At 37.4% G+C, this 16,349-nt stretch overlaps 2 protein-coding genes across 4 annotated transcripts; one reads left to right on the top strand and one right to left on the bottom strand.

Moving 5' to 3' along the window:
- The first annotated feature begins 299 nt into the window (after nucleotides 1-299).
- On the top strand, nucleotides 300-11,277 carry LOC311279095 (chloride intracellular channel protein 4). Of its 3 annotated transcripts, none has more exons than XM_084390363.1 (7): nucleotides 300-642; nucleotides 6,315-6,424; nucleotides 7,553-7,678; nucleotides 7,766-7,872; nucleotides 7,963-8,144; nucleotides 9,475-9,660; nucleotides 10,651-11,277. In XM_084390363.1, exons 1-6 carry the CDS (start codon nucleotides 445-447, stop codon nucleotides 9,634-9,636), a joined length of 885 nt encoding a protein of 294 aa, XP_084246489.1. In that variant the 5' UTR covers nucleotides 300-444; the 3' UTR covers nucleotides 9,637-9,660; nucleotides 10,651-11,277. The 3 variants fall into 3 exon arrangements, with proteins under 3 accessions (XP_084246489.1, XP_084246488.1, XP_084246490.1); XM_084390362.1 differs by having other exon boundaries at nucleotides 9,475-9,678; XM_084390364.1 differs by lacking the exons at nucleotides 300-642; nucleotides 10,651-11,277 and adding an exon at nucleotides 4,003-4,107 and having other exon boundaries at nucleotides 9,475-10,588.
- urp2 (urotensin II-related peptide) lies at nucleotides 11,143-15,270 on the bottom strand (the record flags this gene model as incomplete). Its single annotated transcript, XM_084402753.1, has 5 exons — nucleotides 11,143-11,174; nucleotides 11,260-11,413; nucleotides 11,502-11,542; nucleotides 12,079-12,531; nucleotides 15,147-15,270. The coding sequence occupies 5 exons, from the start codon at nucleotides 15,268-15,270 to the stop codon at nucleotides 11,143-11,145; spliced, it is 804 nt and encodes a 267-aa protein (XP_084258879.1).
- Between the last annotated feature and the right edge of the window lie 1,079 nt (nucleotides 15,271-16,349).

Raw genomic sequence — 16,349 nt, 5'->3', positions numbered from 1 at the left:
CAAGTCATCGAAGAAGTGCCAATACCGATGGAAGAGGGGGCATGTGAGGAGAAGGAACAACTTGGCAATAACAAACGGGACGTCGTAGAGGGAGGTGACGCTGCAAAGGAACAGCTAAGGCAAGTCAAGGAAGAAATGCCAATACTTGTAGAAGGGGGGGCAGGTAAGAAGCAAGAACAGCTTGGCAATGACAAACAGGAGATCGTAGAGGGAGGTGACACTCCAAAGGAACAGCCAAGACAAGTCAAGGAAGAAGTGCCTACAACAGTAGAAGAGGGGGCGGGGAAGTGGCTAGAAGAGCTTAAGGCTGTCATTGAAGATGAGCCAAGAAGGAAAGCCCAGGGGGGGCGAAAAGTGACCATACCTGCCTGGTTGAAGTCCAACGAGAGCTCAGATGCCCCTTTCCAAGAGCCACCGAGGCCCCTCGGCAGTCAGATCAGAACCATGAGCGGGGGCAGCGAAGGGGAGGTGAATATCAAGGCCAAAGGTCAAGAGGTCACCATGGCGAATGGGTTCCCTGGGATCCCACCTGCCGTAGTTCAACAAGAAGAGGTAAAAACACTGGGAAAGCCGACGAGAATGGCGACTCCAGCTCAACGGGATGGCGATCCTCTTGACCAGCAGATCTCCCTCTATGTGAAGGTATTCTATTGTTATTTATAGCCAGATAATGGCCAAGATGTCCATTTGCATTTTGGAGTTTTAGAAGGGAAATGAGTCACGTGGGTTTTCTTTGTCCTCAAAATGTACTATGATATCTTCAGGTTCTGCTCAAAAACGTTGTCGTTTTGACCATATTATGATCTGCTGTAGTCAATATGCAATCTGGAAACTATCAGAAGCTTTAATACCAAGTTACCAAATATGTTTGTGTTTTTGGGAAGTATGATTATTGTGGTACATTTTACATGGAAGGCAGAATTTTACATGCATATAACCTGTCAAAATTCAATTTTGATTTGTGAAATAATGATTTGAGCCTTATTTTAAAAATGACAATGATTAGGCTGTCTTGTTAGCCATGCTAGCATACAGTTTCCTACAATGACAGCATGTCCTTCTGCTCAGCAGATGGTGTTACTATCGCCAACACTAATTGCATTAGTGTCTTTGCTCTACTGGTCAGTTGGTCTGCTGTCATCCCGCTTCTAGAAAACCACAATGTAATTCCCAGTCCTAGGCAATGATACTTCGACAAATTAAGCAGGTACACCAACTTGACCACTAGTATTACTGCTAAAACCAGCATGAAAGTGTCTAAAACATACCTTATACTGGTAACTGGTCACAATTTGGTTTTAAAAACAGTAAACTGGTTCATATGACATAAACATCCATGTACAATAAAATGTAAGTCATATAAGACTTAATGTTCAAGAACTAAGTCTTATTTGGGGGTAGCCTGACCTTTCCAACCACAATTCCAACCCTGATTGTGATTTATAAATAGTTGTTGCTGGTGATATAATGCACTTAGTTAATTGAGTTATTCTCAGCGGGGTGTTGAGCTGATGGATTGATCGGTGAGCTAAAAATGAATCCTACACAATAGACACAACTTGATTCTAGAACATTTCAATAGAAAGTGCCATATAAAGTATCATATCACACACATTAGCAAAGAGCTGGCTATAGGTATCACTTTTGCAATAATCTTACTAATCTGCTGTGTTGACTATAGTGCAACATAGATGTGTATTGACTACAGCAACAGTATGTATTTATTTATTTATACAGTGAGTGTTTTGTAACCAGGTAAAACTACAACAATAGTATTTTTTTCCCATTTTTTCTATTCTATTCTATTCCATTCCATTCCATTCCATTCCATTCCATTCCATTCCATTCCATTCTATTCTATTCTATTCTATTCTATTCTATTCTATTCTATTCTATTCTATACTATTCTATTCTATTCTATTCTATTCTATTCTATTCTATTCTATTCTATTCTATTTTTCTATGGACTTGTCTGAAACATTCGGAACAAAGCGTTTAGCCAGTTTTGTAACCAAGCAAAACTACAGTAATAGTATTTTATTTTATATTTATTTATACAAAAAAAAAAATTATATTCGTGAAATTGTCTGAAACGTTCGGAACAAAGCGCACAGCCAAATTCTTGTTATATGAAGGAGTCTGAGCAGCGGGACGTTAAGCCTGGTAAAAATGCCCTTAAATCCCACCCGTATGTTTCTGCAGAGCAAACAGTAACAAAGACGCCCTTTGTGCGGGTTGCAGTGGAACACAGTAAAAAGTGCAACTCCCACAGACTTTCTGTACATTTCAGATCACAAAAGTATCATTTTGTGTCTCATCATCAGTTTTTTGTATGTTGTCGTAGATTTGCTTTGGTAAACAGGATCTAAGTGATGACATGCTCAGTATTTATGCCTGATACTGTGCCTGTTATTCAGTGATAAACAGCTGATTCTTATTTTTTTGTTGGTTCGAGTGATATGCTGCTCTTATATTGAACAGTGAAAGATGTGTTTGTATTTGAATACCTGTTGCCTCTATGAGAAGCTGAGGTGTAGTGGGTTAATCTCCCAGCATTCCTCTACACACTAATCTGATTTAGATGTTTATTGGTCTGAGTCGGCTGTGAGAAGGATCTGAGATTCTGACTGAGTGTTTGGGGGGTGGAGTGGCTCCGTCCAGTCATAATATGATTCCAGCATGTGCAAAACTCACCGTCATGATGCTAGTGTTGCATGTGGTTGCCAGGATGTTCCTAATGGTTGCTAGGGTGTTCTGATTTAGGACTTTGCTGTGCGGTAGCTATAGGGTATTCTGGATTGTTGCTTGGGTGTTCTGGATAATTGTCAGGGTTCTCTGTTTTTTTTAGCATTTGGCTATGCGATTGTTAGGGTGTTCTGAGTGGTGTTTAGCATTAGCACGTTGCTATGGGGTTGCTAGGGTATTCTGGATTGTTGCTATGGTGTTCTGGATAATTTCTAGGGTTCTCTGATTGTTTTTTTAACATTTTGCTATGTGATTGCTAGAGTGTTCTGAATGGTTTTTAGAATGTTGAGTGATGTTTAGCACGTTGCTATGGTGTTGCTAGGGCATTCTGGATTGTTACTAGGGTGTTTCTGGATAGTTGCTAGGGTTCTCTGGTTTTTAGCATTTTGCAATGCGATTGTTAGGGTATTCTGAATGGTTTTTAGAATGTTGCTAGGGTGTTCTGAGTGGTGTTTAGCTATAGAACGTTGCTATGGGGTTACTAGGGTATTCTGGATTATTGCTAGGGTGTTCTGAATGGTGTTTACGATGTTGCTATGGGGTTGCTAGGGTATTCTGGATTGCTTTCCATGGTGCTCTGGTTAATTTGCTATGCGGTTGCTAGGGTGTTATTAATGGTTGCTAGGGTGTGTTTGCTATGCAGTTCCTTTGGTATTCTAGATGGTTGCTATGCAGCTGTTTATTGGCCCACAAAATGTGACATTAATTATAATAATTTAATTGCAGTGCAGTTACTGGTGTGCTTCTATTCAAATGTATTTTATGAAGTCAGGTTTTCAAGTGTCTCTAAAGAAGCCACACTGCCCTCTACTGGCGTTATGTGGGTCTGTTGTACCCTCAGGTCCTCATCCATCCCTCATCACAGCTTATCTTCAGGTGGCCAGACCTCACATAATCATTCCACAACCTCCAGACTCATGAATACAGTGACACAGTAGTAACTCTACTCGATCCCCAAGGCCCTTTAGAACACATACAACATGGACATGTATATAGTTTATTTCTAGATTATTGTGCAACGTTAGATTGTACACTGGAAATCATAATAGCGATTCCCAACTCTGCAAAACTCTTTCATAACGCACGTCTCATGAACGGCGTCTCTATCGCTGATAACAATGAACAAACGTCTTAGTGTCTCAGAGTCCTGCGTGTTTGACCGTCTTCTCCAGCCCAAACACCCACAGAACACCAAATGTAATCAGTCATTCTGGAAAGACTTTTCCATGCCTTCAGAGAATTTGCTTTGAGAAACCATTCTGCATTCGATATTATGAGACATGTGAAAGCATTTACACCATGGCTTGGTTTGATGTAGCAGCTAAAAAATTGGGATTTCCTAGCATTGAGCTGTTTGTCAAGGTAAGACGTTCTCACATTAAACCTTCGAAGAAATAAAACATTTGTTCTTGTGGGATGACACAATATCTACATCGTTTTTCATTGTGTTCCATTATAAAATTAATGAGAGACCCAAGTGAAATCAGTTATACTTCATTTCAATAGTGCACTTTGGACGTTCTACTAACAATAAGTAACTTTACATGTCAACTAACTCTCATTAGGACTGTTAGATTAGGGATTGGGTTAGTAGAATAAGTTGACATGTAGTTGCAAAGTTTCTTATTGTCAATAGAATGTCTGTTGAGGAGCATCAGAATAAAGATATTAAGCCGGCCGTCTACTAATACGCTAATGACTGATAGTTGACAAGTAGCTGCAAAGTTACTTACAGTAGTTAGTAAAATCACAGACTGTCACAGAGTTGCTGAAATTAATCGTATTTCACCGTATGAATGCGAAACGCCAATATTTTCATTTTAGTGTTAGTATTGACTCTACATCTTGTGATGTTGTTTGTTCTGCAGCTGAACAGTTTAAGCTTAAGCTTATTTACCCCTTTTTCGTAATTAATTGTGGCGCTCAATGAGGACGAAAGCTCCCTTAAAGGGATGGTTCACCTAAAAATGAACATTTTTGTCATTACTTATTCACCCGTATGTTGCTCCAAACCTGTATGAGTTTCTTTGTTCTGTTGAACACAGAAGATATTTTGAAGAATGTTGGTAACCAGAGAGTTGACGGACCCCACAGTAGGAAAAACACTGAAGTCAATGGGGTCCGTCAACTGTCTGGTTATCAACAATTCTTTAAAATAGAAAGAAACTCATATAGGTTTGGAACAACATGAGGGTGAGTAAATGATGACGAAACAGTTTTGGGTGAACTATCCCTTTAATGTCTTTTTTTATTTTTTATAAAATTTTTGTGGAAATTTTTATTAAAATGGAGTAATTAACCACTTAAACTTAAATTTGGGCAGTTCTTTATATGTCCGTTTAATTCTGCACCCTAAAAAATGCTGGGTTGTTTTAACCCAACTTTGGGTCAAACCCCAACGTTGGGTTAAAAATGTAATTTAAAAATGTAACCCAACGGTTAGGTTTGTCCATATTTTTAGATTAGATTAGATTAGATTCAACTTTATTGTCATTACACAAGTACAGGTACAAGGCAACGAAATGCAGTTTAGGTCTAACCAGAAGTGCAATAGCAGCAAGTGCAGGATATACAGTGGTTCCATAAGTGCAGAACATGGATATGTACTGAATAAATATAGAGTTGAATACTATTATAAACAAAAATTTACAGATAGATTGTCCTATGAATATAATAAACAGATAACTATTACTGTGAACAGAGTTTACAGCTAGATATGTACTGAATATAATAATATACAGATGGCTATTACTATAAACAGAATGTTTACAGATAGATATGTACTGAATATAATATACAGATGGCTGTTACTATAAACAGAATTTTACAGATAGATATGTACTATGAATATATATACAGATGGCTGTTACTATAAACAGAATGTGAGCATAATATACAGATGGCTATTACTATAAACAGAATTTAACAAATAGATATATGTATAAGTTAGGCTAATGAGCAGTATAACAATGGATTTAAAGTAGTGCAAATAAAGTTTGGACAGAAGCTATCCGAGTGAGTGCAGTGGAAAGTAATTGCATATTACAGTTAAGGTACGATATTGCAATGTATATATAAACAGTCGGTACTGTAAATAAACAGTCGGCAGTGCAAATTGAGCATATTCCAGTCAAGGTAGTAGTGCAAGATGCATATGTAAACAGTTGTTACTGTAATAACAGTCAGCAGTGCAAATGAACATTATAGTATTGCAAATAACAAAATTTGACCCAAAGTTGGGTTAAAACAACCTAGCATTGTTTTAGAGTGTGTATTATTCTGAAGTTCGTACATCTGTAGTGTCACGACAAACATATTTCACAAATTAACCTGTACACTTCTGGAATTCACATTATCTACATAAATCTGCAACATATTAAACATGGTTAGTTATCTTAGATAAACGTATTACCTTGAAATCATCATTTTGCCATTGTGTGCAATGTCTTCACATGTCAGGAAACTTTTGCAGTGCGCAGAGGAAATGAAATCAAAGCGACAGTTTTCCCATTGTTACTCCACACTCCTGATGTGGTTAAAGGACTGATGGCATGTTGTGTGTGTCCCAGGCCGGCAGTGATGGAGAGAGTCTCGGGAACTGTCCCTTCTCTCAGAGACTCTTCATGATCCTCTGGCTGAAAGGAGTCATCTTCAACGTCACCACTGTGGACCTCAAGAGGTGAAGCACAACATTCACAGAGACAGATTCAGACAACACAGATTTCCCATTAGGACAGTTATGATTCCCAACAGGATCAAATGCGCTTGGAGAACAGCAAAAGGATTTTTTTTTTTTTTTTAGGATTTTAGGCTTCTGTAAGACATTATTCTGATTTAACTAAATCATATAGGAATTGTCTATACATTGGGATCTTATTTAATCCCATTAAGATCCGTTTGTTTCCAAATAATGATTGGAAGTTCCATTGGAATCTAAAATATTTGAAATTATTTTAGTATTTTATATATTAACAAATAACATATTTTTTAGTATGAAAAAGAAATTTTAGATATGTGTTAAGACTAATTTTTCCCTTATTTTCCCTTTTAAATATAATTTGTAGATAGCCTATATAACCATTTAAACTTGTTACACCTTTTGCTTTGTGAACTGTGGCGTTACGCATGAAATTATGCAGTTTTTTTGTTTGTTTTGTTTTCTTACATCTATAAGTTGTATTTTACAGAAGTAACTTGAGAAAAATTAATTTAATTCTTATATATTACATTGTTCTTATGAATTTCATATAATAATTCAAAATAACATTTCTCATAAATATTGATTAAAAAAATTATCTTGCATTGGTTTTTACTGTATAGTTCATTCAACATTTCAAAGAATTTCTCCATTTTTTTATTTTAAAGAAGTAGTAGCATGGTAAAAACATGGTAACATTCAAAACCTTTGCACATTCACTCATTAATGGGAGGTTACTGGTCAGATTCAATGTGGTTTTAGTTGGAAAATATTAAGTTATGACTGTTTTATAAGCTAACGTTCTACCGAGATCAAACAAACCCCAAATTGCAACAGGTGTATGCAGTTTTTATAATGCATTACAAGGGTTAAGGTTTAGTAATTTTGTTATGTGCTTTTGTCATTATTATTTCCATTTCCATTTAGCTTTAATTTATTTTCATTTGGTTTTAGTTTAAGTGATTTTAGTACCTCAACTTATTTTATTTCAGTTTCTAATTACAAGTTAGACCCTTATTTTATTTTATTTTTTCAATTAACAATAGTTTTAGATTTACTTAGCCATAACCTTGCTGACGAAGGGCGGGTTTGTTGATCCGCGTCTCACAGGAAGCCTGCAGATCTACAGGATCTCGCTCCAGGAACCAATCCTCCATTCATGACCTTCAACGGAGAGGTTCTGGTGGACGTCAACAAGATCGAGGAGTTCCTCGAGGAACGACTGGTCCCACCACGGTACTTTCTCTATCGGTTCACTTCCCATTTCTTTCTTACTTGCCTCAGATACTTAAACTAATTTTATCTTTATTTTTATTTTTGTAGATACCCAAAGTTGTCAGCAAAGCATCCAGAATCCAACACAGCAGGAATAGATGTATTTGCCAAGTTTTCTGCCTACATCAAGAACCCTCGTAAAGAAGCTAATGAGGGTGAGTTTAATGGCTTTCAGTACACAGATAGTCCTGGTTGTGACTCTTTTCCTCCGTAATAGTGTTTTATTTGGAGTTTTATGTATTCAGGTCTGGAGAAAGCTCTTCTGAAGTCCCTGAAGAGGTTGGATGAGTATTTGCAGACGCCGCTGCCCGAGGAGATTGACGCCAACAGCACGGATGATCCCGAAGCCTCCACACGAGGATTCCTGGACGGACCGGACCTCACGCTGGCCGACTGTAACCTGCTTCCCAAACTACACATCATGAAGGTGCTTCTTTCCTTTTCGTCACACTCCTCCCTTTTTTCCATCTTTCCTGAAAGCCCAATATTTGTTTAAAATATTCTAATTAATCTCATTTTAATTGCAGTGAAAAGTTGAATTGATAAATGTACATAAATGCATACATTTGAAATGTCGTCATATTTAGAGTGTACCCCTTTTGCTTTATTAATGACATGCAGAATAATATATATTATATATACTGTATATAGTTGCAGAGCTACTGTACTGCTAATAGATGCTGATGCATAAATACACATACATATACAGTAAATCCCATAGCAGATTTAGGCAGGTGGAGCTGGGGGAGGTAGAGGGGTTCAGGACTAGATTACAGAAAACAATGAACCAGACTATTTAAATTTTGAGCAAGCAATCTCATTGGCTGCAGGATTGCATGTAAAGGACTGATCAGTCTGCATCTTCTAGAGTTTTATGGCTAAACTAACACACACACACACACACACACACAAAGTCAAACCAAAATTCATTCAGACACCTTCAACATCTCTCACGTTATCACAGTTTATTCGCTATAGTTTAGAGAATGGTAATAAAGAACTCAGAGTTATGAACTCAGTTGATATCTGACTGGTTTTGTCCGTCCTTCTGTTAGACTGTCTCACACATGAATTATGTTGAATATCTGTCAGCTGTTAAATTTAACTACACAATTAGATAATAATACCAGTTTAGCTCAACCAATCACCAAGCAATGCTTCATTGTGTTCAGTCTGTGTGTAAAAAGAGCATTAGCAATTAAAGACAAAACACACTTCAGCAGAACATGATCAGCTCAAAGTGTCCCAATCATTTTTGGTCACAAATGTCACTGGTAGTCTCTGTATGAGGAATTATTGGGTATAATATGTCACAGTTTACTTTATTTTGCTCTCCTCACTTAAAGAAATGAACTATAATGTCCTGCACCACTGTAAAAAAAAAGTTGCTGCCATACATTTTTAAGTACAATCAACTTGGATGTTTAAGTAATATCAACTTAAATTACAGAAAACTGACTTAAAAAAAAATAATATTGTATAACTTGAAAATTGCTTAACTTATTTTGATGAGTTAAAGCAATGTAAAAACATATATTGTCATAACTTATTGATAATATACATTTTTACAGTGTACTAAAAAATATATAAAAAAATATATCTGGTGTCTAAATCATTTTTGGTTTGACTGTGCATATATATATAAATAACTTCTGGACCACACTGCAATTATATATTTTTTACTCAGTAATTTAAAATGCATATGCTGGATTTTATATGGCCAACCAGTTTAATCACCTGCATACTCTTGTTTGTAGATTGTTGCCAGGAAATACAGAGGTTTTGAGATTCCTGCTGAGATGACCGGAGTTTTGCGATATCTGAACAGCGCCTACCAGAGAGAAGAGTTCATGAACACCTGCCCTGCCGACCGGGAGATCGAGTTCGCTTACCTGGACGTCGCCAAAAAGATCAAATAGTTCAGGATGACCAGACAAGTAGTGGTAACTCATAGTTCTCTTGTGAGCAACGTCATATAGTGTGTGTGTGTGTGTGTGTGTGTGTGTGTGTGTGTGTGTGTGTGTGTGTGTGTGTGTGTGTGTGTGTGTGTGTGTGTGAATGCACTCACTGGTGGAGCTGCATTAATACTATGGTGTATTGATCCTAAATCGGTAGAATGGCATCAGTTCTCCTTAAATCATTGGCAGGACCAGAAAAATAGTATAATACCAGACACAGAGATTAAACATTCTGTCTGTTAGTACACTGAACAACTTCATATGTATCTTATCTGTCTCTAAAAAATGCTGGGTTGTTTTAACCCAAATCTGGGTCAAATATGGACAAACCCAAACATTGGGCTAAAAAATGTAATTTAAAAATGTAACCCAACGGCTGGGTTTGTCCATATCTGGGTTAAAACAACCCAGCATTTGTTAGAGCATTTTTTCCCCCGGATGATATAGATAGACTAGATATGGTATATTCATAATGTTCACCATGGCCTTGACCAAAATTGATCTCATAATCATTTTTAAGCTATGGATCTCTATTTTATTAAATCTTTTGCATATATGTTGTTTATTTCTGAATTTTTACTTGTGATTCTTCGTGTCAGGCCAGTATATTTACACATACATTTTATATTTACATTTTATATTTAAAATAATAATAATAATAATAATCGTTCATTATTTACAATATCACCATGTATGGTTAAAGAAACCCTCCTTTTATATATATATCATCACACAAGGCTTTATTCCACAGGTTGATGGATTTTTTTAAATGAATGACATTTGTAGGTAATTGTTTTGTCTTTTCACGCTTACGCCGAAACTGCTTCATTTATATTTGATTGTTTTTATCAATGCGTAGAATTTTGTTCAAACATTCTATTTATGCATCTTTGTAGCCTTGCATGAACGCCTTATGACGCCTCATATTAAACGAATCAGAATTCATCAAGTCTTCATGGTTTTTAATTTTCGAAGGTTGTGTGGAGATGTTGATCTGTCAGGCGCATTGATCAGACAAAGCAAGCACGAAGAACGAGATGAAAAGACTCAATGAAGCCGGTGGTCTCCAAGTTTCACAGTGACCTCTAACGTTGAGAACTTGTGCAAACACTAATACAGTGAGGCCAATCTCAACAAAGCAGCCATGCACATCACATGTCCACTGTCGTATTTGTCATTTTGCAATGATCACCGAGAGAGATATCTGTAGAAAAATAAAGTTCTCTTTATTATCACAGTATTTTTGCATGCTTTTTCATTTTTATTGGAGCTTGCAACAAACAACGAAGGTGTTGCAGATCGAAGGTTAACAGGATTTCGTGCACAAAATCAAGGGTACACACGTCACAGGGGGTCAGAGGGGTCAGTCATGTTATTGATGGTCCATTGAGAAGAGTTTAAGCATCTATGTTTGAGAACAGGATTTGTTGCTTGGCATTTCAAAGGTTGGTGAAATGAGGGTGACGCTCAGTTCTGAGAGCAGTACTTCCAGAAGCACACTGTGTTCGGAGAAAGATAAATAGTAGTTAATGTATGAGTGTAACATGACATTTTGTTATCCAAACCAGCTGGTCTGCATCGTACCTCTTTTGTTGGGTTTCTTAGCTGATGGATTCGACTTTTTCGAGGCTTTTCCGTTGAGTTTGGGATCCATCTGGTCAGTGCTAGCCTTGGGTGAAATCCCACCGCTGTCTATAGTGGTCGCTGTGGTGGACTTCAGGTGTCCATCTGTCACTACCTGCTGGTTATAAAATATTATTTGTATCATAAAGCTCAAATTGAACTTTAGTGTATATGCTTGTGATTGTTTTAGGAACTGAACGTACCGTTTTGTTCTTTTTCCCGGTACCTCGCCCATTGCTATTTCCTTCACAAAAAGAAGGGGAAAAAAGCCAAGATTTTATATACAAATAGTTAAAATGTTGTATAATTTTTTTTTTTTTTTACAAAAAGTTACATTTTTTTTAAAAGTCTCTTCTGCTAACCAAGGCTAAAAATGTAAAAGTTTAAATAAAGGGGAAAAATGCCAAGATTTTCTATATAAATAGTTGTACATTTTTTTTTTTTTTTTTACAAAAAGTTACAATAAATTTTTTCTATGTGAATATATAGTAAAGTGTAATTTATATCATGTGATCAAAGCTGAATTTTCAGCATCATTACTCCAGTCTTCAGTGTCACATGATCCTTCAGAAATCATTCTAATATGATGATTTGATGCTCAAGAAACATGTTGAAAACAGCTTCATATTTTTGTGGAAACATATTTTTAGGATAATCTGATCAACAGAAAGTTCAAAAGAACAGCGTTTATTTGGAATATAAATATTCTGCCACTTTTGATCAATTTAATGCATCCTGGTTGAATAAAATAATTTTCTTAAAACATTAAATCAAGCACACCTCTGGTCATGATGGTGATTCGGTGGCTCAGTGTGCTGTCCACTAACTTGTGAAGCTCTTCAAGTGCACTCAACATCTTCACCAGCTCCTCTCGAGCATCTGTGACGGGATCAGACCGGGATTGTTTGTCGGACAGCCTGAACAGCCTGTTCTTCTCCGTTATCCTCTGGGAATCGGGAGAACTGGTGGTGCGGTCCGTCCTCAGAGATCCATCACTCGGCTGAATCTCCTCGTGTCCATCAGAAAGGAGTGTTAGTGTCTTTAACAGATTATTGACACCTGTGTCTAAGGTTTTGTCTCTGATATCTGGGCTACTCGTCGCTGTGATTATTTCGTCTAATGCTCTCATTGCTACAGTCTTTCCATCTCCATCGGGAAATGTCGTCATTGGTCGGGTCCTCGGTAGCTTCGCTCGTGCTGGATTTATTTCATCCACGCCGGTTCTCCTTGGATCTGGAGGGGAAATACAAACACTTTAAAGTCGGCATGAAGCGGAAGTTGCGATAGTCTTTTCTTCCATACACTTTTCTTCATACATACGAAGAACATTTTTATGTTAAGTTCTGAAGTTTCTTCATGGAATGCCATTATTTTTAAGAGTGTGTTGTGATGTATAGGCCTATCTGAGTGAAACGGCTTCACAAACAAGAACAAATGTGGGCGGGGCTTGATTTTGTTCATGGGGAATTGATTGGTGGTTTGCTATTGGTGGATCTCATGTGAGTGACAGGTTGCTCCGCCCTCGTAATCAGAAAAGAAAAGAGATGTTGCTGCAAGATGGAGAGGAAGATACTCTGATTAAAGATTATGAGTGCAGATGAGTTAAAAATAATAATACTAATGTTGTGCACGGATTAATAATAAATACTGCAATATTCCATAAAAAATAAGAATTGCACTGCTTTATTGCTCAGTGGAATGCAACTCAATTAGTTTCAGCTACAGAAAAGTGTTTGCATGTCTCTAAAATCCCAGTTTACGGTTGGTACCAGAATGATGCATCCTTCTGTTCTCTGAAAGGGTTTGTCTCATAAGTCCTGTTGACACAGAATTGTTCCCATACCCATAGAAACAAGTCAATGGGAAATGCCAATGCACTGAAACACCCTGAGAACCTTGAAAAGAGGGACATTCCGAACATCAAACATCCCTTCTTTCCTCGGCTTGGACAAACACACACGACATAACAGATGATAGATGCTTTTTGTCCGGGGAACTTTCTAACCCGTCCTTCATCATCATTCTGATCTTAGAGGTGGACGCTGACAAATGGCTTGTTCACACTCATGTACAAACACATGTGGAGCTGCATCCATGTTGACCGAAGTCTTGGGGAAGTCGGGGAGTTGCTTGGACGACCGTTTCGGTGACGTCCTAGGTGCGTATTTTGGACATTTGCAAACTCTGAACTTGCCATCACTCCATTAAAAACACTTGGAAGGAGCTCTAGATAAAATAAGAGTGGTGTTATCCCCTTAATCCAAAGTAATCGTGACCATTGTTGCGGTGAAAAAGTGCATGTGGTAATAAATTAGCATGACCCATCAGTGCATACATGCACTTACTGATTTATGAATACTTTTTGTGCACGTACATTCAATAACTTTGAGATTTATCGCTGCACGGTGAAGATCCAGGTCAACGAATTCTGTAAGAACATTAACCTAAATGTGATCCGCCGGGACCGAATGACCTAATTCAAGCTTTACATAACCCTGCTCGAAACTCCCGAGCCAATTTTAGCAGGAGGACGAGTCCAGAACCTGAATGTGGAACGACAGATTTAAGGTTTGCACACACTGGAAGTGCGGACAGCACAAGACCAACAGAGGCCCACAAGAGCCGGCGCCACTGGAACTGATTGTCTTGGTCCAGCGCCATCTCTGGGTCTGTAGACTTGACGACAGCGAAACTAACATCCACACCACGGAGACATCGAGAAGAGACACCACAGGTGAACGGGGTGGACATGTTCACTGATAGACATCAGCATACGTCCCCCAGCTGATGAACTGTTTTCTTAAATGTTGAATATGCAATAAACAATTATCCAATTAAATGTGCACTAATTTGCATAAACGTCCAGAACAGAGACATTCGATTCAGTTTTCATGTTTGAGTTTGTTGGGAGTTAAATATTTATCTCTTTTTATCACTCAATAAATCAGAAAACAATATATATATATATATATTTTTTTTTCATGTTTTGGGGAATAAAAAGTTATGGTCAGAAGTATAAGTCAGGTGAGTGATATATGAGCAAACCTTATGTAAAGCTGCTGAAGTGGAGATTTCTGGAGGGAAAAACTCACGGCCTTTAAAGATATTTATTGTAATTGAAATCTACAGATGCAAATTAGATCAAGTGCAATAAGATACACACTTATATGTCTAAAAAAAAAAAAAAAAACCACCTCAGAATTGACCAGTGCATAAATAACAATAGTTTTACTATGTCTTGCCTTAATGTCTCAGATGTCTCTCCTAGAAAAATTGATACATATTTAAAAGAAGAGTATTTTATCTCTCAGATGTTTTTATGAGAAAAAGACCTTAGTAATCTCTCACGCAAGTTTCAGAAGACATCTAATAAATGGCACTAACTGTGCGAAGATGTGTACGTGCAATCAAAAGTCAAAGATTTCTCATCAAATTTTCCCAATATCAAATATTCCGAGCTGATATCGACACTGACTATGTTTATATGACAACTATTGATTCCTTTGCTTCTGTTTTTATGTCTCAAAATGCATCTGAGAAAAAGTTGATTCTTGAAACATGTATAATTCCTTAAGACTTTTGCATTTGTGAGTGTTTGCAAAGTTGGGACCACACGGTTATAAATCAGCGCTCCTGAAGCTCAAACACAGAGCATAATGCCGAGGTCAAGAGTTCATTTCCCAGGAGACTGTATTTGGCTGAATGCACCAAGATATTATGAACATTACCCTCATGATTTTTCGAAAAAGCTGCTTTTAAATTTGACTTAAAATGCATGAACTAATCAAATGTATACATTGAATGCATTGGGGGAAAAAAGCATGTGAGCTGGTTTTGACCCGTCTTACCTCCATCAGTTGGTTCTTCAACAGCGTCTGGTTCTCCAGGCTTCATCGGAGCAGCATCCAAGACCGAAGCGACAGTCAGCAGAGCGACTGCGGTCAACGCTTTCAACATGTCCACCTTATACATCTCAGTGACCTGAAGGTGAGACGGTCCAGCTACCGATGAAATCTAAACGAATGCAAGCTCTGGGTGGATTCATACACCTGTTTGCTCTTTTACACTGATGCGCCTCTAAGATGAGAAGGCTTGTCAAGTGCGCTGTACTTTACAGTATTTTCTCTACCGTCACCCCACATCCATCGGGGCTTTTAAATCGAGACACCCACGCTGACACCGACCAATCAGGCCGCTCCTCCCTCCAGGCGTTGTGTGACATTTGGGGTTGTGTTTGGTGTCGGGGTCTCCATTGTGCCGGTGGCGGCAGGCATGGGCCCTTCTGCGTCAGAGGCCCTTTTTACTCCGGCCCCTGTGCAAACACATTAAGAAGTGCCTTATCACTGCTTACACAGCAGCGCACCCGATGACTTTATCCACTCCTCATCAGGGTCAAAAGGGCCATCCCGAATCGGGACGACGTTTGATGCGTGCGCCAATGCAAATAGCCTTCATGCATATGAGAAGAAATTAGCATGAGCTGAAGTGCGTTTGATGACTATGATGCATTGGTGCATTTAAACTAATTATAAACTAGTCATATAAAAAGAAAATTGTATGTGATTATATGGTGTGTTTTTTCATAACTAAGGAGCGTTTTGACATGTTAATCATGAATATTTATAAATAAATAATAAAAATCTGTATTAGTTTTCTCTCTTGACACTAGATCTGTTACATTTATATAAAAATAATTGTAATTAAACAGCATAATTTACCTGTTTCCATTGATGTCGTTGCACCACTTATTTACAGTACTCCAGTGTTATTTGTGTATATTATTATAGCATTTATTAATATTTTCAAATTAACTTTAAATTTTACTTCAGGTTTTAGTGATATTGTCATGTGCTTTTGACAATTTTATTAGTAAAAAAAAAGAATATAGAGCTTTAATAAATTTTTATTTCAGTTTTAGTTATTTTAGTACTTCAGCTTAAACTACAGTTGCCACATTTCTAATTTTCATTTAAGTATTCATCTAGTATTTATATAATATTATAATAACTTCAATTAGTTTTATTTAACAATAACACATTCACTTATTCACT

This window comes from Rutilus rutilus (genome assembly GCF_951802725.1).
Source record: "Rutilus rutilus genome assembly, chromosome: 2".
NCBI lineage: Eukaryota > Metazoa > Chordata > Actinopteri > Cypriniformes > Leuciscidae > Rutilus > Rutilus rutilus.
This window is presented reverse-complemented; position numbering and strand designations above follow the sequence as displayed.

Excerpts from the sequence above, each read along its gene's own strand:
- LOC311279095 (XM_084390363.1), top strand. The coding sequence starts at position 445 with ATGAGCGGGGGCAGCGAAGGGGAGGTGAATATCAAGGCCAAAGGTCAA. Across the intron at positions 643-6,314 it reads AGATCTCCCTCTATGTGAAG|GCCGGCAGTGATGGAGAGAG; the intron begins GTATTCTATTGT and ends TGTGTGTCCCAG. Across the intron at positions 7,873-7,962 it reads TCGTAAAGAAGCTAATGAGG|GTCTGGAGAAAGCTCTTCTG; the intron begins GTGAGTTTAATG and ends TTATGTATTCAG.